Source organism: Rhinopithecus bieti, unplaced genomic scaffold (assembly GCF_001698545.2).
Source record: "Rhinopithecus bieti isolate Rb0 unplaced genomic scaffold, ASM169854v2 scaffold_9015, whole genome shotgun sequence".
Lineage (NCBI taxonomy): Eukaryota > Metazoa > Chordata > Mammalia > Primates > Cercopithecidae > Rhinopithecus > Rhinopithecus bieti.
The window spans coordinates 1,560,162-1,587,246 of record NW_016806320.1 but is presented as its reverse complement, the minus strand read 5'-3'; the positions used below and the strand labels follow the sequence as shown (position 1 = coordinate 1,587,246).

The window sequence follows — 27,085 nt, the reverse complement described above, 5'->3', positions numbered from 1 at the left end:
CTGGGGAGAGAGCAGGAATCACAAACCTGGCGAATGCGGCAGCAGCGGACGGCGGCTGGGGAGACGCTACTCCAACTGTTGAATTGAATTTTCACCTTTCCTTTCATCCGCTGCTGTGCTTGCGGAGATGGATTTATTTGCTTTGAAATCCGCACATCTTTCTCAGACTGTGGGGTGATCCCGACAGACACCAGACTGAAAGAGACCACCCGTGACAGAAAAGGAGGAATTAAAAAAAAAAAAAAAAACCCTCCACAACAGACTGCATAATTAACTAGACACACCGATGTTGGACTTTTGTGAATAGAGAAAATTTAGAGGAAAATCTTGAACTATGATGCGAGGCTAAGCTGGGAACAATTACTGGAAACCCGATTTTGTTTTTCCTTTTCCAAGACTCTGAAAAATTTCGGGGTGCCTCTCGCCTAACCAAGAGGAAAGGTTTAAAAAAAATAAACAAAATAAATAAACCAATACACCTAGCAAAGCAGACGCCTTGTTTTCCAGAACCTTGGACTCCGGCAGAAAGAGGTAGAGTAAAAGTACTGCTAGATTCAGCTTCACCTTCCTCCCTCCATCCCTTTCTCTTGCATTTTCTTTTCCCCGAAAACGTGAATCTGGTTTTTCTTTCTATAGACTGAGTCAGAAAAAGCGTTAGAAGAAGCTGCAACTAATGTCTGTGAAGGGAGGACCATGAGTCGAGAGTGAATACGATTCGTTCCGCTGCTTCTGACTCATCCGGCAGATCGGAACACCTGCATTTCTGGATGTGTCATTCCCGTATGTCGAGGTGCCTCCAGAACCCGAAATAATGTATAGACAGACCTGTGTCTAACATCCCCTCGGAGGGAGCTCCCCGGGGTAGGCGCCCCCGGCTGGACCGCCGCGGCCGCAGCTCTGCACCCCCTGCCCTCCCTGAGTCGCCCTGAAAGACTGAGAGCGAGACTGCAGAATGCATCACGCCAAACCTTGATGTGTTGCTTTCATCCAGCCCACTCCTCCTACTATAAGAGAAAATTGAAAGGGGAAAAAAAACCTTACTTTATTTGCTTCAAATATTCATCACTTTTATTCCTCGCCAAGGTTTTCTTTTCTAGATGAAGAGGACTGGGAGGCAGGGCTATTGGAAGGAGATGCTGAATAGAAAGAAAAGAGAGGCACTTGACAGCCCAGCCCTGTGAATGCAGAGACTGTTTCCCTTCTAGCGAGAGACAGGGAGAGTGTGTGTGCGAGGACTGGGAGGGAGGCTCCCCTTTCCTTTTTATTCGGCCTCCCCCCTCCCCCTTTGAATCTGCACGTCCAACCATGAGTTGCCTGTTGATTTCCCTTCGCCTGGGAAGAAAAGCAAACTGGAATTAAACTGCTTGGAGAGAAGTCCTTGCTCGCGGGGAGAGGATGGGATGGTAGCGGAGGCTACTGGCTTGGCGTAGAGAAATCAGAGTGTGTTCTACGAACAGAGGCGAAGATTTATCTCTCTATTTCCCCCCTCCCAATAGACACACACAGCAATTGCTGATCAAGCTGTGGCTTTCTTGATTTCGGGGGAGAGCCTTTTCCGAGGAAGAGAGGGAGGAGCCTGGTGCGGAGAGGAAACTACAAATCGGGACACTAGTTCTTTACGCTGCATTTCCTCCCCTCCCTTTGGCTGCTCGGAAAGGAGAGAGAGGAAAAAAAAATTACGCTTGGCTGGGAGATGCAGTCCGCCGCCGCCGCTGCCTCAGCCAGCAATGCAAGATTAGATCTCTAAATGCAGCAAAACACTGCCTGAAAACAGACCAGCCCGCGCAGCAAGCAGACATTCCACGGTGCGCTGGGGAAGCTTCAAAATATATCTGTGACTCTGTCTTCGTTGCTCTTCATCCCCATCAATTTCAACAAGGGAAGCGAGCAGCAAGTAAGAATTTCACTTTCGGATCTGCCTAGAGACACACCTCCCTACTCCCACCCCCACTCGATGTGAAGAGTATTCCGGAGGCTCCGGGCGGGAGTAGATTTGCAGCACCCTAGCGGGAGCGAGGAAAACCTACTGATTCTTTAGCTCATTATCATCTCTCCCAGACGAGATTTCCTTCTTATCGCCTGCCTCATCGCTCAAGTTTGAGCCTCCCGAAGTCCAGGCGGGAGAGACGAAACCCCTGACTCGCCCCCAGCCGCAGGAAGCCGCCGCCTTGCTCCAAGCCCCTGCAGCTCTGCTGCACCGCAGCTTCTCACCCAGTGCGGATGCTGTAGATCAACAGGTTCAGGGAACTTGAGCGGAATAAGGAGAGACCACCGGGTGCCGCAGCTCGGGTGCAGAGGGAAAAAAGGACCGATAGACTTGTGGCTCGCGTCGCGCGCTCGCGCTGCGCCAGGGCCCCAGGCTGGCGCGCACTGCCTCTCTGGCCCCTCCAGTCCGGCTGCTCCTGCCCCCACCTTACAGGTCTGGGATGTACCTTTCCATCTGTTGCTGCTTTCTTCTATGGGCCCCTGCCCTCACTCTCAAGAACCTCAACTACTCCGTGCCGGAGGAGCAAGGGGCCGGCACGGTGATCGGGAACATCGGCAGGGATGCTCGACTGCAGTCTGTGCTTCCGCCGGCAGAGCGCGGCGGCGGAGGGCGCAGCAAGTCGGGTAGCTACCGGGTGCTGGAGAACTCGGCACCGCACCTGCTGGACGTGGACGCAGACAGCGGGCTCCTCTACACCAAGCAGCGCATCGACCGCGAGTCCCTGTGCCGCCACAATGCCAAGTGCCAGCTGTCCCTCGAGGTGTTCGCTAACGACAAGGAGATCTGCATGATCAAGGTAGAGATCCAGGACATCAACGACAACGCGCCCTCCTTCTCCTCGGACCAGATCGAAATGGACATCTCGGAGAACGCTGCTCCAGGCACCCGCTTCCCCCTCACCAGCGCACATGACCCTGATGCCGGGGAAAATGGGCTCCGCACCTACCTGCTTACACGCGATGACCACGGCCTCTTTGGACTGGACGTTAAGTCCCGCGGCGACGGCACCAAGTTCCCAGAGCTGGTCATCCAGAAGGCTCTGGACCGGGAGCAACAGAATCACCATACGCTCGTTCTGACTGCCCTGGACGGTGGCGAGCCTCCACGTTCCGCCACCATACAGATTAACGTGAAGGTGATTGACTCCAACGACAACAGCCCGGTCTTCGAGGCGCCATCCTACTTGGTGGAACTGCCCGAGAACGCTCCGCTGGGCACCGTGGTCATCGATCTGAACGCCACAGACGCGGATGAGGGTCCAAATGGCGAAGTGCTCTACTCTTTCAGCAGTTACGTGCCCGACCGCGTGCGGGAGCTCTTCTCCATCGACCCCAAGACCGGCCTAATCCGTGTGAAGGGCAACCTGGACTATGAGGAAAACGGGATGCTGGAGATTGACGTGCAGGCCCGAGACCTGGGGCCTAACCCTATCCCAGCCCACTGCAAAGTCACGGTCAAGCTCATCGACCGCAACGACAACGCGCCGTCCATCGGTTTCGTCTCCGTGCGCCAGGGGGCGCTGAGCGAGGCCGCCCCTCCCGGCACCGTCATCGCCCTGGTGCGGGTCACTGACCGGGACTCCGGCAAGAACGGGCAGCTGCAGTGTCGTGTCCTGGGCGGAGGAGGGACGGGCGGCGGCGGGGGCCTGGGAGGGCCCGGGGGTTCTGTCCCCTTCAAGCTCGAGGAGAACTACGACAACTTCTACACGGTGGTGACTGACCGCCCGCTGGACCGCGAGACACAAGACGAGTACAACGTGACCATCGTGGCGCGGGACGGGGGCTCTCCTCCCCTCAACTCCACCAAGTCGTTCTCGGTCAAGATTCTAGACGAGAACGACAACCCGCCTCGGTTCACCAAAGGGCTCTACGTGCTTCAGGTGCATGAGAACAACATCCCAGGAGAGTACCTGGGCTCTGTGCTCGCCCAGGACCCCGATCTGGGCCAGAACGGCACCGTATCTTACTCTATCCTGCCCTCGCACATCGGCGACGTGTCTATCTACACCTATGTGTCTGTGAATCCCACGAACGGGGCCATCTATGCCCTGCGCTCCTTTAACTTCGAGCAGACCAAGGCTTTTGAGTTCAAGGTGCTTGCTAAGGACTCCGGGGCGCCCGCGCACTTGGAGAGCAACGCCACGGTGAGGGTGACAGTGCTAGACGTGAATGACAACGCGCCAGTGATCGTGCTCCCCACGCTGCAGAACGACACCGCGGAGCTGCAGGTGCCGCGCAACGCTGGCCTGGGCTATCTAGTGAGCACCGTGCGCGCCCTCGACAGCGACTTCGGCGAGAGCGGGCGCCTCACCTACGAGATCGTGGACGGCAACGACGACCACCTGTTTGAGATTGACCCGTCCAGCGGCGAGATCCGCACGCTGCACCCCTTCTGGGAGGACGTGACGCCCGTGGTGGAGCTGGTGGTGAAGGTGACCGACCACGGCAAGCCCACCCTGTCTGCAGTGGCCAAGCTCATCATCCGCTCGGTGAGCGGATCCCTTCCCGAGGGGGTGCCACGGGTGAATGGCGAGCAGCACCACTGGGACATGTCGCTGCCGCTCATCGTGACTCTGAGCACTATCTCCATTATCCTCCTAGCGGCCATGATCACCATCGCCGTCAAGTGCAAGCGCGAGAACAAGGAGATCCGCACTTACAACTGCCGCATCGCGGAGTACAGCCACCCGCAGCTGGGCGGGGGCAAGGGCAAGAAGAAGAAGATCAACAAAAATGATATTATGCTGGTGCAGAGTGAAGTGGAGGAGAGGAACGCCATGAACGTCATGAACGTGGTGAGCAGCCCCTCCCTGGCCACCTCCCCCATGTACTTCGACTACCAGACCCGCCTGCCCCTCAGCTCGCCCCGGTCGGAGGTGATGTATCTCAAACCGGCCTCCAACAACCTGACTGTCCCTCAGGGGCACGCAGGCTGCCACACCAGCTTCACCGGACAAGGGAATAATGCAAGCGAGACCCCTGCCACTCGGATGTCCATAATTCAGGTAGGAGACTTTTAGCATAACTGGGAGTTAACTTTATTTTTTTGGAGCTGTCCTGAAACCTTTGGAACAGGGCAAGCCACTCTACCAGCAGTAGTGAGAGGGGAAAAAAAATTAAATGAAAATGGTTTACACTTTTGACACTGTATATATCACATTCTACACATAACCCCTCCCAGGTAAAGAGTCTAAACTCTACAAAATGTAAATGTCTTACTCCTGTTTCATTTTAACATTTATTTTTATAGGTTTAAAAATGTTAGCAATGTTCAATAATAATAGATTATTTTACTTATTTATATTTATTGGTTTCTATTTCTTTTCATAAAAAAGAATTCCTAGAGCAGAAAAAACGTTTTAGTTAATTATCTTGAAAATATTTTAATTCTGTTTTGTAAATGATGCCAAAATGAAAGAAACTTATACCCAAATATTAAGAAGTTAACTTCTTTAAGTACAGAATAACAACCAGTCAGAATTTCAGAGTTCATTCAATTTGAACTAACTTTTCACCCCTTAAAAAGTCAGTTTTATATTTTAAAGGTACTTTAAAGAATATGAATCCCACTTACTCTTCATCACTCCATTATGCTAAAAACTCCAGCATAATGCATTAATACAGCTTAAGCTTTTGAAATGTGAGTTATACTCTGAAGCACTTTGAAAAGTTTGAAAACATGCAGACTCTACATAATAACTAGTAACTATCTATGAAAAGTTTGTATTTGTTTTGTCCTGTGGTTTTCGTGATCTGTTTCTTGGAGTCACTGAGGAATGAAAGGAATATAGCAGAGGACCAGAGGCTCATTTTGTGCTACTGTAAAAAGGAGGCAAAGTTACACTGAAGGCACTTGATGTGCCAAAATGAATTCAGGGTGCATTTAGTTTGCATAGTGTGTATTTTATATATCTAAGTGATATTTAATATATATGTATTAGATAGTATGATTCAAAGTTATTGATAATATCACAAAACTAAATGACTGACCCAGCCTGGACATAGATTCTAACAGCAGCAGGTGACTATACTAGGTCTAGTCATTGTCTTGTTTCTTTCACCCACTATTGAGTTGTGTCACAGAAAAAATTAATTCTTGCTTATTGTAATTGTATGTTGCAACAAATTACTCTGGATGAGCAGTATGTGGAATTTAAAATTGAGCTTAACTGAAAGTGACACCTCTAGAGGAAGATTAGTTTGGGGCAAGTGAAAATAATTTGTTCATAATTTTATGCTTTGAAAAGCAAATAACTTTTGATGACACTTGACTCAATAATGTTTTTATTCTTAAAATGGAGAAGTAAAATTTCATAATCTTATTCTTTCTAACATAATAGGTATACCAAATACTAATACTTAGCAAAATCTATTTTTCTGTAATAGTATAATGTCCTTGTAAAACAATCTCACACTTGACACTATTAAATATTAAAATATCAATTTTAGTATTTAATCTTACTTCTAATGGTGTTTACTGTACATCAGTAATCATAATATTTTAAGGTCTATATAAAACTGAAAAAGAAAGTATCCACTTAAAAAAATGTGGTTTCTATGAAAGTCTTTCTGTGACTGTGTAAAACTGGTATTTATGACAGTCAACGTGTATTTAGAAGGAGATGTTAAAACACATATTTACAGATTTGCTACAGTCATTTTATAAATACACACATGTTAAATACTTTTCAATTACAATTTTACCATTGGCAATTACAAAGATGTCACAGAGGGTTAATGCTTAGTCTTCCATTTAAAGTACTGTGAGTTGAATTTTCATTTAGTTTCCAGTAAAAACGAGGTGGTGCAGAATTTTCAACAAGCCTGATTCCTTGGTTAGACTAGTGAGGAACAATCTTGGATTGAAATATCCAGTGGTTTTGAGAGATACTGACACCTGTAGTATATTGCACCATGCTGTTCTTGAAGTTGGTCATTGCTTAAGGAGGAATAGGACAATGATTCCTCTCATTGACAGTAAATCTCAAGTCAAAGCAAATACACACGTGTGCGCACACACACAGAATGCAAAGGAAAAACTTTTTTTTTTACATTGCCTTTCTTCTAGATTCTTAATTCATGCCATAAAGAAACAAACTATGTTTTTGTTTTAAGTCTTTGAAATGTTTTCACAGTAGTTCATTTTCCCATATTGCTTCTGCCCTAGGAATATCCTCAGCATGCATTGTTTAAAAGATTTTTTTTTCTATTCAATTTTTGTAATCCTCTAAAGGATGCTTTGTAAGTTCTTAATATGTTAATTCTCTTTCAAATATATCAGGTTTATCTCAGTATTAATTATGGAGAGCAGAGTAAATTAACTACAGGAACTGTCTTTTTTTTTTTTTTTTTTTTAACTGGAGTGTCACAAACACTCTGTGCTAAAGTGACATGCTTAAATTAAAGCATTTAGGTAACCCATAATCTTGTTTCAGGTGCTTTTATTAGTGTGTGTACGTAATACAGCTTCCTAAGGAAACACACTATCAATCTCATGTGTATTTCTGAAGGTAGAATTTTAATGCACAGAGTGCACTTGGCCTAACCGCAACTAGGTCTGGTTCGTCTTCATTTTATTGCATCTGTGTTCTTTTTGGAAGTATAATGTATTCCATTGATGGAATGAAAATAATTTCATAATTGTATTGAGATACACTGGTACAGTGTGGTGATATGAAATTTAGAAACTTTATGATTTATGAGGCTCACATTATAGCTAAAGTTAAGATTTAAGTATCAAAGCTTTTTGTGTGGGTCAAAGGGCCTAAAATGTTAAGGTTAATGCCTGTAGGTTCTCCTTGGGCATAGGAGTACTTTTACTGAGTATGGATGCTAAGCATTCATATAAGCTGATACAGAAACAGTGGTATTTGTGAGAAGAGATTTGATTTCAGGTGTTTTCAAGTTCCTCAGAAAAGTGAAGTATAAAGTGTTTAAACAATAGATTAGCAACTAAATAACCACAATAGTGTGAATCATAATAAAACACATTCATAAATAAATATTTCATTATTTTTAAACATATAAAACTGATTTTGAAGAATAGGAGCACAGGTTTTGTAGTACATAAGGCAAATAGACTGTTACATAAATTTATAAGGGGACTTTTTATAGGAGCAGTTTTCATGTGAGTTATTTTATGTGTTAATATGAAATCTAAAGTCAAGTAAAGAGATTACTAGTTCTCAAGAATAACTGCTTATCGTGATTTATCAAGAATTAAGTGCTAAGTCTCAGGGTGACTTCTCAACAGGTGTTTTCAACAAAGGCCTTGTTGGAAAGAGAGGAGGAGTCTGGGGACTTGTCACTGATGGGCGACTTCCCAGTTTTGTTTGAACATCTGTGTTTTCACATTTTTTGTAGCACTACTACAAGTCATTTTAATACGCTCCCATAGAAGGAAATATATTGAGCCAGCAGAATAAGATCTACTGAAATAAATTTTGAAAAGAAATATATTCTTACTCAGTGTTTTACAAATCAATTTCAAACGATTCACATTTGGGTTGACTTTAAAGTCTTTATGCTAGGAAGATAAAATCCTTTTGATAGATGTACATGGCCTTTTCAATAACAGGGAATTAAGCATATGGTAAATACCTAGAGCCAATCCAAATATATAAAAATGATATTGAAGTATAGAGGACTAACGTATCATAGTGTAAACAATAAACTCAATATTGCAGAATAAAAAGGTGAAAGGAGAATCCATCTTTAATAGCAACATTATCCACTGTATGCCTTTATTCCCACTTCGCTCTAGTACAAGATCTTCACTACAGGGACTTATTCAGATAAGTTCCCAAAATCATGATCTTCAAAATTTCATACTCTAGCCTATTAATGATTTCAGTAACAAATACAAAGTGTGTGAACAATTTATTTTGGCATTTATAATTTTGGAGCTATCTTACTATGATTTTTATTCTAAGACAGCTGTTTAATTAGTATATGCATTAGTTTCCATAAACTATATATACATCTCTATTTATAGGTATTCTGTATCTTGAGTAGGAAAGAAATGTCCCTTTCTTACTGTGTGCCTTCTGGATTGTTTAGTTCACTCATCCTTTTTCTTAAATATTTTGAAAAGGTAGAATGAGTAATTCCTACTTGAGACTACACAATAGTTACATATTTTTTTCGGTTTTATCAGGCATTAAAAGTAGTGTAAATAAAGTAAATAAACTTAACTTAAAATATAATCAGATATTCATTGTTTAGAGGTTTTTTTTGGGGGGAGAAGAGTTTAAAACCCCTAAAAATTCAAAAGTTGTTATCATCATTCTTATTATATTACTTTTATTTTATATGCATCTATGAAAATTTTAGCTCCAATTTTAATGTGGCATTTCTCTATTTCCCAATAAATGAAAACACACAGAAAGTATAAAATTTAACAATATGAGCTAGAAACCAGAGAGTCTTGTTTTTAGTATTAACTAATATAACTCTTTGTAAGGTATTAACTTCTTGATTCCATTAACTTTTGGTTTTCAATAAAATTTTCAAAATGCAAACTAGGTAATATTTTATCATTCTGGTATTGAGATTATAATCCTTCAGTCTTTTGAAAATGATGGGAGTAAGATAATTTTTAATTTTACTTGAGTTATATGAGTTCTATAATTTCAATAAATATTACCATATGTAAGTATATGCCAAAAAAATTGGAATCTTAGTCTTGGCATCTTCATGTTATTTAAGGCTGTGTGTAATCATGGAAAGATGGGCATAGAAAAGTATGCCCTAAAATTGTTATCTCAACTATTTGAATATACTATTTTAGTCAAGAAGCAATTTACATTACCACCTTTGACTACATTGTTCAACATACAAAACACGTACAAAATCACCCAATTTTCCAGAATGTTTTCTCCATAAAGTTGATGCTATAAAGGTTCACATGCATTTATTGCAGTGAAATGTGGCTAGGCTATATTTATAAAAATATACAAATAATTTTTTAGTAACATTAAGTATGTGTATAAATGTATATGTTCATATTTTCAATATAGTGTACGTAAGTACTTGCTCAAGCACAAATAGTAGTCCAATTTTATACATTTTAGTTCAAAAGTATTTCTTCCCTGAGGAACAGCTCAAGCTTTTATTTTTCTTTGAAAATATGTTGAAACTTTATTTTACTGTTTTAAAGTTTCAAACAATTTGAAGTTCCATAAAATAGAGCTAGTGACCCTAGAGGGGGGAACTTAAGAACACGTGGCCTTCAGCGGGCAACAGGTTGAAGCCTATATAGATGAAGAGAAATAAAACTCTCACGCAAGTTCCTGATTCTTTTGAGAAGATGGCAGCAGAGCTGGAAGCATGTGAGAATGTATGCTGTGAGCCTGATGATGAAACAGCAACAGGAGAAAGTAGAAGCCACTATAACTGGGCCCATTCCAGTTAGGAAGTAAAACTTAACTCCCTAATGCGGAGAAGTCTTGCAGTACACTCAATAGTGGGTAAATTCTTACAAATGCACCCGCTAATTACAGTATTAGTCATTGCACTAGAATGTATTCCCCTCAGTGATACTTCTGTTTAATAAATCCCATAGGGCATTATCTTAAGGTTGTATTTTAGTAAAGCCATTAGGGAAGGATTTTTTTGTGTGTATTAAATTCCTTCAATCAATGACTGTATATTAGTTAGAGAATAGCATAAAGTTCCTTTTGCCTATCATTTTGAAGATAATGTGACTTCTGCCACCCACCTACAAAACACTTTTAAAGTTCATCAGACCTACACTAACCTATTGTCAACCTACTTTAGTAAAGGAGGCTTTGACAAGAATTTTTTTCAATGACACACAGTATTTTACAGTTAGTCATAAGCTTTCACCACTAACTTTGACAATGATTTATTGCTATCTTTGGTCTTCTGAAATAAGTTATCTACAATAAAGAAGTCTTTAATGACATCAACATCCCTACTGTGACGAAGCAGAAGCATGCTTCTGCTTCCTTGCTACTGCAGAAATACTAAGATCAATATATTTAAGGTAAAGAAAAAAAAAAAAAAAACATAAAAAACCCATAGCAAAATACAGATGAAAAATTGTGGCTCTGTAGGTGGCATCCTTTGCTTGTATGCACCAAGTTCTTCCAGGGATAGACTATAAAATTTGCTTCAGACAGTCTTTGAGAGGAAAAAAATATATGTGTGTGTGTGTGTATATATATATGTATATGTGTGTGTGTGTATATATATATGTATATGTGTGTGTGTGTGTATATATATATATGAATGACATATTTCTATTTGTCTGTTCTGGTCCTAGTGACATTCTGATTACCGGTATTTGTAGGCCTTGCCCTGGATCTATTCCAAGCAGTTTTATTGTAGTGAAATGGTTCTTACAGTTCATTGAGCATCTAGCATAACTGTGCTGAATATGATTGGCGCGTTTGCATATATTTATTCAAAAAAAAGGCAGTTAAACAGCATAATTATGGGAAAACGAATCATAACAATAAAAGACCATTTAAGTTAACAAGCTTTGTGATCAAAGGATAAATACAGGTTGGATAAATGACACTTTAGATGTAAGTAATCTGCATAAATAGACTTTGGTCTGATTAGAGGAGTGGAATATATTAAAATAACTTAATGGCATTAGAAATTCATTTATTTTAGTTATCTTGAAATGTTTAACGATCTGTATTATCTTATTTTCTTTATGTTTCTATTTAATACAATAGTGATACACCACATTTAAGTGGTATGAAAATGCCAAGGTAAAGATAAACATAATTTTGTAAACTTCTATTTGGTTCTGAAATATACACAGTCTGAATAATATTTAATACTTTTAAACTTTTAATGTTTTGATTGATTTTAAGTAGTGGAACACATTAAAGGGACTATTTAAAGGAGCATTTCTTGTTTACTCTATCAGCTAAAAGCAGCCTTTGTAGAGTTCGAAAGCTAGAGCATGAAAATCAATTTGAAATTTCAAAACTATACATTCATAATTGTTTTGTAGATATATACTCTTTAAAAAAAATTGGTTACATATTTGTAAATTATATTGATACATAAAGTAGACAATGACTTGATATTCTGAAAGATTCTGATGCTATTTTGATAGCATCTATGCTTTACAATTACAGATTTAACTTACAACTTCCCTAAACAAGTAATTTCTCTGCAACGACTATGGTGCTTTAAATATATTTTATTCAGCTGTCTTTGACAATAACCTAAAAATATAATTTAAGCACTGAGTCATGAATTGTTATATTTCATTATCTAGGATTTCCACCTAAATACTTAACAGTTATTGCTAAACAATGATTTGGTATTTTGTGTGCCTAAAATTTTCATGGTCTCTAATTCCGAAAAAAAAACTCAAATTAAAATATATACATGAGATAATTAGGTCATATTTGAAATTCCAATAATTTGCTTTAATCAAATGAAAATGTAACAGGTATTTATTGTAGGCAGAAATGGTTATGGGAGTCAAAATAGCTTTCTTATTGTTATAATACAATTTCAGACTATCCATGTCTCATATAAATTCATAATTTGAATTTGCAGTACGAACATTTGCATCAGTTTTGAACATCTAAAAGTAGTTTTCACCCTTAATCTACAACATTCTTTAAAAAATCATAGTCCCCAATACAAATACCTTTGATAAAGGTAGTTCATTTTATTTTTCACACAACATATTTTAACAGCATATACTGAGATTATTTTAACTGAGTACTTGATATATTTTTGCTGTTTTTTCACAGTGACAGAGAAATTGCATATGCATTACTGAATTTATAAAGCAATTCACCTTTGATTATCATGAAAAGAATTAGCTACCCACATGTGACTGTGTGAAATTTTTACTGATGTCCTTATTTTATCAGTAGATGAAATGAAATTAAGACATTGGAATGTTTGAGATATCATATGCTTCCACAAATCTTGAGCAAAGTATAACTAAACAAGATATATTTATAAGTATTTATCGGAAAAGGCGGACTTAGTTTAAAAGAAAAATATTTTTCGCTTCAAACTTGAATAAGTGCTTAATGATAATTATAATATAAATTATTCATCATAAAAAACATTCCTACAATAAAAATGTTTAAAATAGAGCTGCTAATCATTTCTAGTTACTGTCAAGCAAACAAACTGAAACGATATATATCATATATCATAAAATAATTGGTGAAATAATCCTATTATACTAGTGTTTTCTTGAGTCCACAGAATTCTGGGCTTCTATTTGCTTTGACAGGCTTTGCAGTGCTGGTTTGCAAAATACTGATATCCACAGTCTTATATTACTGAATCAATATGTGATATATTGAGAGCAGTTTATAAGTCTACAAATAAGAATAAATACAATAGTCACTTCGTAATTATCATTTTACACATAGTGGAGTAGGGTAGAATTAAAGATTCCATACAAACTTACCTTCCCGTAGTTTTACGGCAAGATATTTGATTGTTTTAATTACTATTTGAAACTTTGTGTGGCCTTTTGTTAGTGATTTTCTTTCTTTTCTTTTTTTTTTTTTTTTGTGCTAAGCCAATGCCTTGCTTCATATTGTAACCTTGGTTGATTAAATCAGAAATTCCTGATTTAAAGAAGTAAGTTTATAGATATACTTTGACTGTTACTTGGCATGATATGCATAGAATGCGTTTATCATTTTAGAAAACAATACAAATATATTTGTACTGTGTCATGAACCAAAGTATAGAGTAAGATGCAGGATTATTGAAAGCAGATATATCAGAAAAACAGTAACTATTTTAATATCAATGCATACCTTGAAAAAATATTCATAACCTTCCACTTTTTAGTGTTGGCAGATGCACGGGTAGTAATTATTAGCTAAGTTTCCAGGTTCTGACCTTCTTAGGAAAGCTGCTATTTATCCCTAGATTGTAATAAGGATGGAAATAAGAGAACCATCCTATTAAACAAATCCCACTCACAGGACATTTTAAGGATCCTTGGCAGAAGTCTATTCTATGGTGTGGCTCTGATATCGGATGTGCCAGTACCAACAAATGAAGCACTATGCCTGAGTGGAGAGAAACTAGAAAAGACAAAGAATACATTTATAGAGACTTTTTTTTCCTTCTGATTTTGAGCAATAGACTTTCCACGATTTTTTATAATCAAGACAATTACATAGTAATTTGGGTTAGAATGCATGCCCAGTTCCCCATCTCAAAACCCAATTTGTTACCACCTGTGGCTATTTCTATTAAAAAAAAGAAACATAATTACTATGAGTCTCAGCAGTCTTAGAGTAAATTTTTGCAATTACAATACCTCCCTTGGGCAGATGTGTGAAAATGGCAGATTAATTCCTGCCAGGATCTTTCTGTTCCTTGTGCATTTTTAGGTTTGGTGTTGCCTGCTTATTAGAGTGCTTGTTTTGCTCTGGTTAAAGGTCATGTCAGTGTTTCCATAGTAAATCTCTAGAAATAAAGATCCACAAATCAGCCATTAAATTTTGCCTTAGGTGAAAAGTTGACATGTAATGTTTCAGGAAAGGAGTAGATAATATTTTCTATCACTCTCCTCAGTTGCCTGGTTAAGTTTGAAGTAAAAGGGAATAAGACCATTTGGCAACATTGAGAAAGCAGGACTTAGCCTAGGAGGTAATAAGAAAAGTGTGATAAAATAATATCGAATCCAGTAGATGCCATGGAAGTGATCCCAAAGCTACCTGATGCCTAGGGATGTTAAAGTGCAATAAAAAATATATTAATACTGGATGGATAACAGGAAATTTAACACCCAACTCATTTCCATTCATTTCTTCTTGTAGTTGTTGTGTGTACTCTTTTCTTGATAAAGATCTAATTGATCTACACACAATTAGATCTAATTGATCTATCAAACAATGAATGATATTAAGTCTGTAAAATGTTAAACCTCTGAATCAGGGTTTTAATTCTCTATGAGTAAGATTAAGTTATTTTTTTCTCAAAGCAGTCTAGATAGTAGAATACTTGAAACCAGGAGCCACATCCATCTTGATTGTCACTGTAGTTGAGATAATATAGCAGTTTCTGATATGTAGTACACACTTTTAAAAATATGAATTTTTTGTGAAGAAAATGAGACTTCTACAGTTAAGTCATTTTTGACAATCACCCATCGGATATATGCTGTAATGTGGATTCAAATCTAGATGTGACTAGGGCTAAAGTCTAAGACATTAATACAAACATGCTAAAACATTGATCTGCTGGTAAATAATTTATTTGAATATGGCATATTTTGATACTTTTTAAATTTATAGTTACCACTTTTATAATTATTACTATAAAAATGTGTTTATAATTTTATTAATAATATTACAACTTCATGGAGAAAGGTGATCAAGTTTCACAATTATGAGCATCAAACTCTCACATTCTTTGTTTATATTACATATAATTATATATAATTATATATGACATATATAATATATACACACAAACACACTTATATAAATGGTATATCAAGAGGAAATTGTTTTGTTTGTGGCACGTCTTTCTATCTTTTGTCCCACTTCTTGGTCTGGTTTATATGGTATTAGAGTGATGCACTTCTGATATTAGGTCTATTTTTTAAGACTTTAAGGATTACCCAACCCCAGGAAGTTATTAAGAAACTAATACGATCATTTAGTCTATATATTAATTAATTTTTAAGCTGGTTTTATTGGTGGAAATGCTCCATAAAGTATAAATATTTATTTTCTGTATGATAATTTTATTGAAATTATATCTAAACCATAAACAGTTATTTGGGGATTACATTTAATTTTATTTTTTGATGTATAATTTTACTATTTAATCACTTGGGCACAGATCATCTACCATGTGATAATCAGAAAATAAAATTATAGTTGGAAATTATTGATTGTATGTAATAAGCCAACTTACAAAATTTTTCTCAAAATTTCAGAATCTGTCATATGTATGTGGTAATGAAATTTATATGCAAATATTGAGTAAATGCAAGCTAAGCCTTCATATAAACAGTATGTTGTCCATTTCAGTATTGTTATTAAAAAGACATCTACAACGTTCAGAGCTGTTTAATCCATAATTATTAATTCAATGAATAAATCATGAAATAATTATAAAAGCTATAAATTGAAATGATTTACTGGTTTTTCATTTTTTTATTTGTGCAAATTTATGGGGTACATGTGAAGTTGTATTATTTAGTACTTGTAAGCTATACTGTTAGTTAACTCTTTGTCTGAATTTTACATTTTAAAATTCATGTCAGACCATAAGGAGGTTTTATAGAATAAAGATCTTAGGCAGAATGAGTTTTCAAACATATTAAAAATTCAATTATCTCTATTAGTCAGAGTAGCTGAAATAAAAAGTGAAGGAAAAATAGAAGGAAGCATAGAAATGTAATTTTAAAATGTTTAGAATTCATTTTCAACCTTCGTAGATGATAGAATTTTTCCGAAAGATTAAACTAACAGTATTAAATATCATATAAGATTATCCCACAAATAAGAAGTTCTCAAAGCAGAATTTATATCCACATTTGTCTAATCATTATATTAAGAGTTCAAGTCCATCTGTTAGTTCTCCCTGAAATATTTGGCATTTTTGAAAATAAGGCACATCAGCAACCAGTGCTACTCAATCCTGATGGACGGGGATATCAAAATAAGTCTTGGTTACATGTTACTACAAGAAACCCTGTGTGTCAGGAACAGGTTTTCTCTTAGACACTATCAACCAGAAACTGGGCCTGTAATATTCCATAATCTATTTGCGTTTTACTGTTTCTGTGAATTTTTCTTAAACTATCATACGTTCATACATACTTTCTTTTAAAATATGCAGCTTGGACATCTACTGGCAATGCGACTTCCAAATAACGTTGGTAAAAATCTGAACGTTTCATAAATACACCAGTTGGCAAGCAGTTTTTAGTCTTCATATCAAACCTTATAATCTAAAAACACATGTCATGTGTTTAAAAGACTTTGAAAAGTCTTTTAACATTTTAAAAAGTATTGTCCAAAATACATGCTTTTGAGAGAAAGAAAAGGAAATAAAGTATTATTTATGTCTTATGCTGACCTGTTCTAATTCTATTATTTTTATCCTTGCCTCTGGTCTCTTTTCTGTGACATCCCAGAAGAAAATATGCTTATCACAGGGATACTTTAATACCTGTATATTTATATCTAGTGTACTTTTTAAAAAAAATTCAAATAAATATGTTGATAAAGCATGGTGATATTTATCACCAGATTAATATTTAACCACATGTACACTTGGGCCTGGGCTCTGTATAGTTGACTTTACATAGTGCATATATACAGGGGTGGATTGGGTTGAGTAGTAGTATGTTTCTCATTTTAAAAATGCATTTAATAGACAAGAAACTTTTGTTTATTAGCTAAAATAAAAGGCTTCTTCAATTTCCTTTAATTTAGACTCGAGTATATATTTTAAGATGTAAAATGTTGATTCTCTTTTATATAAAAGCAATAAAATAAACTTCTCTGCATGATTTCCTCTTGTGGTTCTTCGGGCAAGAGTGTGCTCTAATAAGATGTAGTTGAGATAAAATTCTCCATCTGCTACTCCTGGAGAATAGAATGTTATTTTTTTTAACCTCTTGGTAAACCTTCTTTCTATACTTATGACTATGCAAGTCAGCTTAAACTAATGTATCAGTTCATTACATAAGGAAAGAAACTTTATAGTTAAATTTAGTCAACACATTTCTTAAAATTATTTTTATTTGAAATTTTCCATTGAGTCTCCGTGAACTTAAACTTGACATTTATGTTAAATACCCATTATTTAACTAGAGAAATCAAATCGCCAAGGAGACATCTGTTATTTAATGATATTATGGTTTGGATTTTTTTTGGTTAAAAGTGTGGGATGGTGATAGATAGGCTCTAGGAGTGATGGAAGGAAAGGGGCTGTGATTCAATATCCCCAGGTAATATAAATAATTGGAAAGTGGAGATACCTTTTCAGTTGGTCAATTGTAATAAACCTATTATCTTGTTACAGCATTAAGGTAGAATCAACATGTTGGAAAACAGATAAAAGGTGCATGAAAGCATTTAAAATTCAATCATTAGGTTTCATTGCACCCATCTGCTCCCAGGAAATATAATTGGAAATTTTATTCATTGACCTTTAACTGCCGTTTTGGACAACAGTCTCAAAGTCTGTATTTTCAAGTTGGACATTTGAAGTTAATTAGACAAGAGTCATACTCAGTGCATTTTTAAAGCCCATTTATTTGTTGGAACAAAATTTGAAAAAATAAAGGCAGGCTTAATGGGCAAGTGTATATTTGACAAAGAGTCAACATAGTGATTTAATCTTGGANGTTTTCAAACATATTATTCAATTATCTCTATTAGTCAGAGTAGCTGAAATAAAAGTGAAGGAAAATAGAAGGAAGCATAGAAATGTAATTTTAAAATGTTTAGAATTCATTTTCAACCTTCGTAGATGATAGAATTTTCCGAAAGATTAAACTAACAGTATTAAATATCATATAAGATTATCCCACAAATAAGAAGTTCTCAAAGCAGAATTTATATCCACATTTGTCTAATCATTATATTAAGAGTTCAAGTCCATCTGTTAGTTCTCCCTGAAATATTTGGCATTTTGAAAATAAGGCACATCAGCAACCAGTGCTACTCAATCCTGATGGACGGGGATATCAAAATAAGTCTTGGTTACATGTTACTACAAGAAACCCTGTGTGTCAGGAACAGGTTTTCTCTTAGACACTATCAACCAGAAACTGGGCCTGTAATATTCCATAATCTATTTGCGTTTTACTGTTTCTGTGAATTTTCTTAAACTATCATACGTTCATACATACTTTCTTTTAAAATATGCAGCTTGGACATCTACTGGCAATGCGACTTCCAAATAACGTTGGTAAAATCTGAACGTTTCATAAATACACCAGTTGGCAAGCAGTTTTAGTCTTCATATCAAACCTTATAATCTAAAACACATGTCATGTGTTTAAAAGACTTTGAAAAGTCTTTTAACATTTTAAAAGTATTGTCCAAAATACATGCTTTTGAGAGAAAGAAAAGGAAATAAAGTATTATTTATGTCTTATGCTGACCTGTTCTAATTCTATTATTTTATCCTTGCCTCTGGTCTCTTTTCTGTGACATCCCAGAAGAAAATATGCTTATCACAGGGATACTTTAATACCTGTATATTTATATCTAGTGTACTTTTAAAAAAAATTCAAATAAATATGTTGATAAAGCATGGTGATATTTATCACCAGATTAATATTTAACCACATGTACACTTGGGCCTGGGCTCTGTATAGTTGACTTTACATAGTGCATATATACAGGGGTGGATTGGGTTGAGTAGTAGTATGTTTCTCATTTTAAAATGCATTTAATAGACAAGAAACTTTTGTTTATTAGCTAAAATAAAAGGCTTCTTCAATTTCCTTTAATTTAGACTCGAGTATATATTTTAAGATGTAAAATGTTGATTCTCTTTTATATAAAAGCAATAAAATAAACTTCTCTGCATGATTTCCTCTTGTGGTTCTTCGGGCAAGAGTGTGCTCTAATAAGATGTAGTTGAGATAAAATTCTCCATCTGCTACTCCTGGAGAATAGAATGTTATTTTTTTTAACCTCTTGGTAAACCTTCTTTCTATACTTATGACTATGCAAGTCAGCTTAAACTAATGTATCAGTTCATTACATAAGGAAAGAAACTTTATAGTTAAATTTAGTCAACACATTTCTTAAAATTATTTTATTTGAAATTTTCCATTGAGTCTCCGTGAACTTAAACTTGACATTTATGTTAAATACCCATTATTTAACTAGAGAAATCAAATCGCCAAGGAGACATCTGTTATTTAATGATATTATGGTTTGGATTTTTTTTGGTTAAAAGTGTGGGATGGTGATAGATAGGCTCTAGGAGTGATGGAAGGAAAGGGGCTGTGATTCAATATCCCCAGGTAATATAAATAATTGGAAAGTGGAGATACCTTTTCAGTTGGTCAATTGTAATAAACCTATTATCTTGTTACAGCATTAAGGTAGAATCAACATGTTGGAAAACAGATAAAAGGTGCATGAAAGCATTTAAAATTCAATCATTAGGTTTCATTGCACCCATCTGCTCCCAGGAAATATAATTGGAAATTTTATTCATTGACCTTTAACTGCCGTTTTGGACAACAGTCTCAAAGTCTGTATTTTCAAGTTGGACATTTGAAGTTAATTAGACAAGAGTCATACTCAGTGCATTTTAAAGCCCATTTATTTGTTGGAACAAAATTTGAAAAAATAAAGGCAGGCTTAATGGGCAAGTGTATATTTGACAAAGAGTCAACATAGTGATTTAATCTTGGATCTGGTTAAAAGCAACTAATGTTCAACTTCATTAACATTTCTGTTAACTAGAGGGACTGTTCAAGTTTTTATTGTTATTTGATATGCAAATTCCTACCTCTCATTAATTATTTTTGGGATCCATATTACCTTAGACTTATACTCACAACATTCAATTACACTAAAATCACATACCATGATACAAGGAAAAAAAAAATCAATGAAACTATTTGGTATTTCAGGTGGTTATCTCAAATTTTAAAATGTTGGGTACTCCCAATTCATTTTGACAATGTAAGTATAATACCAAATAATCTTTCTAGAATATTTTTATGTCTCTACTCAGAAGGATGATGTATGATAAAACTGTGTGTCTAATATAGGAAGTACATTATGTAAATTGATCAAGATTTCTTGCCAGCATTTGTGTATTGCTCTGCTTACTGAAGTTCATGTACCTTGGAAAAGAGTCATGATTAAACAGGTGTTTCTTCATCCTATGAGATCAAATTTCTGAAATATTTATATAGTGATGAGCCAGGTGTACACAGCTTAACCTTGTAATCCCATTTCACAGCTTTCCCAAATACTTGGAAACTTGTTAAGTATGAAGCTGATTATTTTGGCAGCATATCTCCATTAATAAGATTCAGATATTACGTATTTATAAGCCAGTGCTGTTAATATAATCTAGTATATTAAATCAACAAGGAAAAGGAAAAAAGATAATCCATCCAAGGGCAAACTGACAGGGAAGCTTTTCCTAAAGCTTTTTAATTTGTTTTTTATTGATTCCATAATATCAGAAAACACATAGCACATGTGAATAATGTGCATGTTTTGGATACCAGGCTACAGCCATCTTGGTGTGAAGTAGTTAGTGCTCAGATCCCTCGTACTTCTGTCATAACCTTGATATAAGCCATATAAGACCATGCATCTCTCCTCTTTACAAATATCCCTTACCAGCATCATCTCAATGGCAAAGCTTATTGTCATTTGACATAAAATTATTTTAAATGCACTCATCTGTTTTTTAAATGAACAGAAGCAATACAGAATAATGTAATAATATGTCATGATTTTCATTATGCTTATTTATTGGTTCTGCAATAATAGAAGGAGAGCATATTGTTAGGCTTTGAGCTTGAGCTATTTGTGCCCTGTGCTACTGGATGCACCATTTTATGTTTGTGATATTTTGTCCTTCCAAGAAAAGGGGTATCAAGATCCTTAAATCAAATTAGACTAGGGGAAGGGTTTCATACTTTGTCTTTTTTATATTAAGTATATAGCTTGTAGAAATTACCTGACTCTACTTGAATAAACTTACACACCTTCAGAGAGAGGAATACTCTGTTTTCCAAGCTGTATGTCACAATCTGATTTACGTGATTTGAAAAGAAGGAAGGGGAAAGCAGGCTATCAGGAAAGAGAACAACTCTTTTGCTTTTTTTATCTGTTGGAGAAAATTACGTACTTTGTTGTTTATATTTATACAAATGTGTCTAACACACCAATAAGAAGGTGACATAACTTTTTTAGTTATGTTACAAAACAAAACAAAACATAGAATTAAGTAACTTGTAAAAAAAAATAGTTCTTTAAGCCCAGATGATATGTAAACATTTGAGATTTCTGGACCCTTGATTGTGTGTGTGTGTGTGTGTGTGTGTGTGTGTGTGCAATGACTGATATTCCAGAAATGGAGCTACTCCACTGAGACAATGTGCCTGTAGGCCTGTGTAGTTGAGATTTAGGCACTGCTGGTCTAGTGCCTTTTGGATTTCAACTAGTCTATCATTGAACTGGAATCTGTAGTGACCCTCCAGGGATGAATTGCTTACATTTGACTGCAAGGCCAGTTCCTCCTCTCCTGTTTGATTTTTAGCAAGTCAATAGTTTCCCTACAAAAGACTCCTGAGAAAACAACAACTATTACAAACTCCAGATGTTCAGATATCCATGTTTTATACTAAAATAATTTCAAATTGTTTTCAAAATGTTATGTGTCTTTGAGTTTAATTTTCACTCTTCTCAAAATTATGACTATATTTTCCCAATTTTAAGAAAATTCTTATTTATTGCAAACATTGTACTAAAATAAATAACTAAAATGGTGTCTAGTGTATTGTAACAAGTCATTACATAATTGTGGACTGAAAATAGAGAAGTTGAATTTTAGAGTTAAATTGCCTATAATTTACTACTTAGAACTATTGTTAATTTTTTGCTGAGTTAATCTCCAATTCTTCCTTTCCAATTCTAAAATTCAAAAGACTCAGGCCTGAACTGATTTAACATACTTATAGTCTTTATTTATTCTACCTAGTGTGAATATCAACATTTTTCACTGCAGAGGTATCGGTATGTTTAATATTGAGGTGTTCCACTAGTCACTACTGGAATGGATAATACATGACATATACATCAAAATATCATTCTAAAATATGAAAGAGGATGGGCCTTTTGAATGAAATGAAAAAAAGGATTGTGAACCTGTATCTCTTTCTACTTCTTCATGCCTGTGCACATGCACACAAACAGACAACTATATATTTTATAAAAAGTTGTATATACTAAACACAGCATCGTAAACTACATTTTCCTTAAAATTATGTAATATTTGAAGAAAAATTATATGCTATTTCATTTTTTCATGTTGATAGTGTAGTTTCACATTATCTTACTAATGGAATTCTAGGCCGGTCAATGGATATATTAAAATTCAGTTACTCTCTGATAGATAGGTTGTTTACTTGAGAATTTTTTTCTTCAAGACCGAATCTCACTTTGTAACCCTGGCAGGAGTGCAGTGGCACAATTTCGGCTCATTGCAATCCTTTCACGTCAGCCTCCCAAGTAGCTGTGACTACAGGCATGTGCCACCAGGCTTGCCTAACTTTTGTATTTTTTTTTAGAGCTGGGGTCCTGCCAGATTGCCCAGGCTGGTTCAAACTCCAGGGCTCAAGTGAACCAACCGCCTCAGTCTCTCAAAGTTCTGGGATTACAGATGTGAGCCACAATGCCTGGGATTCTATTTTTAAAATTCCTGACTTAAAAAAATATATATTAGCTATGCAGTCCAGGGGAAGTTGCTTAATCTTTTTAAATTTTGTTTATTTTGCTTTATTTTACTTTCTTATAAGGCATATTTTACTTTCTTATAAGGCATAATATTTACTATCTATAGGGCCATTGCAAGAATTAAAGATAAAATGTAATTATTTGTATAAAGAATATGATAAATACTAAATACATATTAACATATATTATTATTGTTGTTGAAAGCAAATTACATAAAACATTCTGATGCAGTTAAACTTTAGGGTACTGATATGCAGACATGTTATCTATAAAAACAATATTTCACTTGGCCTAAATATAAGCAGTTGCATAAAATAGAGTTTTTTTCAAGAACACTTATGATTATAAAAGGTAATTTTCCTGAAATACTAATTAATTTTATTACAAATTTCATTTTGCACCCTCTTAACCAGGCTTGGTCACTTTTGGTTAATTTTGTTAGATGATTTTAAAGTGACAAACTTTTGGTAGAGGATTTTCCAAAATCTGTTTCTAGATATTTTAAACTTCTTAAAATAACAAAGTAAACTCTAAAGTAGAAAAACATTAAATCTTCTGTATAAATTGTGATTTATTTTTTGTGGAGGGAGGCCTCGTAGGAAGGAAAGCTCATACCAGGGAGAAAATGAAGAGAAGTTTCTGCAAAAGAACTGTTGTAGGATAGTGAATATTAGAAATTTGGATGCGTACAATTGCTTCTGATTCCATTTATACTTCTTTTCTTACAAGAAAATTGAAATACAGAGATTTCATTCATGTATTTACAGCCAGCTAGGAATACAGAACTAATGTCATCTGATTCAAAGTTTAGGGTTCTTGCTCTTACACCACTTGGGATCTCATGACTGGCATGCATTTATCATATTGAGGTATCTACAGAGTTTGAGAAACTTATGTAGTATAAATAACTGTTGCTATAACGTACTGCAACTTGGTTCCTAGATTGCAGGTCACTTTGGAGGAGAATTCTTTAAGGCTTCTACATATTAAACATTAAAAATTATACTGTGACCTATGTATAACACATTGCCACAAGGTCTTTCAAATAGGTACCTGGCAGTAGTTTCAAGAGGTTCTCTAGCTTTGTCCTGTGTAGTAAAAGTATTCACAAATTTTGGATACTATAGAGCAGCCCAGGATTCTCATAGATTTAATCTCAGATTTAATGTTAAATGTATTTAATTTTATTAAATTTATTTAGTTAAATCAATTCTCAGATGTAATCATAGAACTGATTCTGATTATTATTTTATTCTAGTCAAAATACTCCAGTAGATCTCATTGCTTTTATTTGTGTTTAATCTCATTCAGACCTGAATAGTTAGGAAGAAAGCCATTCCAGGGGGTATGACCTCGTATTAGAAACTGTGGGGAGTGTAAATTAGAATGAGAATAATAAGTCTGTAAAATAGATGTGACAATGATAAATAGAATAGAATAGAAAGCACAACACACACAAAAGCTAGATGAATCATATAGTACTTGAAAGAGTACAAAATCTGAGTCAAAAGAAACTTGTTCATATTACTTACTCATATTGAAACCTCTACTGGCCTTTCATAAATGCCACAGGACTTAGTTTCCCCATCCACAAAAGAGAAATTAATTATAATGGTCCTATAGAGGTGAGGTTAAAAGGAAAGAGATTTGAAGGTGTTGTAATATAGTGGTGAGATCATCCTATAAAATAGGTGAAGAAGTATACGATACAAAGGAATAAGTTCTGGGTATGAGGGTGAGTTATTTGAAGTAACCAAGAGCTGAAGAGCAATGTTGCTGGAAAGAACCAGTATTTACTCTTATCCTAAGCACACTCTAGAGGAATTTATAATGTGCTTCAGGAAGCTTCATGGATTGAAGTGCATTTTGTTTTCAGGTGTTCCCGTGGTGGTACTGTTTCCGCAGTTTTAAGTAGTTTGGAATTGAATATAAACATGCTGCAAATCACCTAACACTGAAATCCACTTAAAAGAAATATGGACAGTTTTTCAAGCAGGTACTTTCCACATGTACATACTGTAAGGGAGGTCTGAGTCCTATAGAGAAAGAAAACGATTTGTGTTTTTTCTAAACTATGACCTAATTAAGCATAGTGCAGACATAAAAATTCATCTTTAATATTTTATCTACAGGAATGTGCAGAGTAAAATTTTAATTATATGGTTAAGAACCTAGACCCATTTTTTTTTTTTTTTTTTTTTTTTTTTTGAGGCGGAGTCTCGCTCTGTCGCCTAGGCTGGAGTGCAGTGGCTGGATCTCGGCTTACTGCAAACTCCGCCTCCCGGGTTCACGCCATTCTCCTGCCTCAGCCTCCTGAGTAGCTAGGACTACAGGCGCCCGCCACCTCGTCAGGCTAGTTTTTTTGTATTTTTTAGTAGAGACGGGGTTTCACTGTGTTAGCCAGGATGGTCTCGATCTCCTGACCTCGTGATCCGCCCGTCTCGGCCTCCCAAAGTGCTGGGATTACAGACTTGAGCCACCGCACCCGGCCTAGATTTTCTAAGTAAGGAGTAAACAACTTTTTCTGTTAAGGGCCAGATGGTAAATATTTTAAAGTTTGTGGTTCATGAAAGTCTCTGTAACAAATACTTAACTCTGCCATTGAAGAAAGAAGGCAGCCATAGAAAACATGCAAATGAATGGGACATGGCTGAGTTCCAATAAAACTTTATTTTCAAAAACAGATGATGGGCCATGAGACAACCATTGTTGTAAAGCATGACTGTTATCAATATTTCTTAAGTTTTTTTTTATTTATGTGTGTGTGCCTATAAAAATTGCACCATGTCGATTATAAAAAGATTCTAGCAAAATCAAAATGATTGTTACTTTAAAACTAGATATAGAAGAATGCAGACATATTGTCTCATGAACTGATTGTCATTAAGTAAGATTGCTTGTTTCACTAGAGGAGAAAATTCTTGAAATTAAAATCTTTAAGCAAAGAACAAATTGGAGATGCTTGAATTCGATATTATGTGACAGTCTGATAAAGAGTACAGAGATTTCACTTCATTTTGTGCTAATGGTTAATTAAAAGTATGTTAACACTAGTAAAGACACTTTATTTTAACTTGAGGTATAAATGCCTGCCTAAAGTAGACTATTTCCATTGTGTCGTACATTTTAAATGTGGTATATGTTCTTAAATTTCAGAGAGAAAATGGTAAATATCGTAGAAATCTAATACTCATTAATTCGATTAATAATTATTTTTCTCTTCAAATTTGGGACTATCTTTTCCTATGTAATGGTCATGTCAGAGGTTGTCTTTCATTATGTTTTTGGATGCAGTTGATAAATTATCTTTGAAGCCTATGTAGAAGGTTGGTGATTTCAAAATTTACCCAAACTGTTTATTAATTATTATAAAATATATTGGTTGATTAGCTACTGGACTGACTTGTTGTTTATAGTTACAAAAAAGTAATTTTTTTTATGCCTATCAAGAGTTAAAAGAAAAACAATAGGCATTGTGTCAGTCCATTTCATCTTGAACTTCTTTTGTTTTATTTTGTTTTTTCTATTAGGAGTTAAAATGCACCTACAAAGGTGATAGCTTGAAAGAATGATGCAAAACAAAGAGAAAGCTAAATTTGTTGATAATTTTTATTTCATTTGTCAAAGGTAACATTATCTAAATAATAATTGAT

General features: G+C 35.9%; 1 protein-coding gene across 2 annotated transcripts in view; it reads left to right on the top strand.

Moving 5' to 3' along the window:
• The first annotated feature begins 203 nt into the window (after window positions 1-203).
• PCDH17 (protocadherin 17) overlaps window positions 204-27,085 on the top strand; it is a 101,396-nt gene continuing 74,514 nt past the window's right edge. Inside the window, exons 1-2 of one of the 2 annotated variants that reach the window (XM_017875456.1) lie at window positions 204-531; window positions 637-4,991. In XM_017875456.1, coding sequence (XP_017730945.1) covers window positions 2,427-4,991 — 2,565 coding nt within the window. In that variant the 5' untranslated portion in view covers window positions 204-531; window positions 637-2,426. Of the gene's footprint in view, window positions 4,992-27,085 lie in introns of both variants that reach the window. The other variant, XM_017875455.1, reaches the window with a different exon arrangement.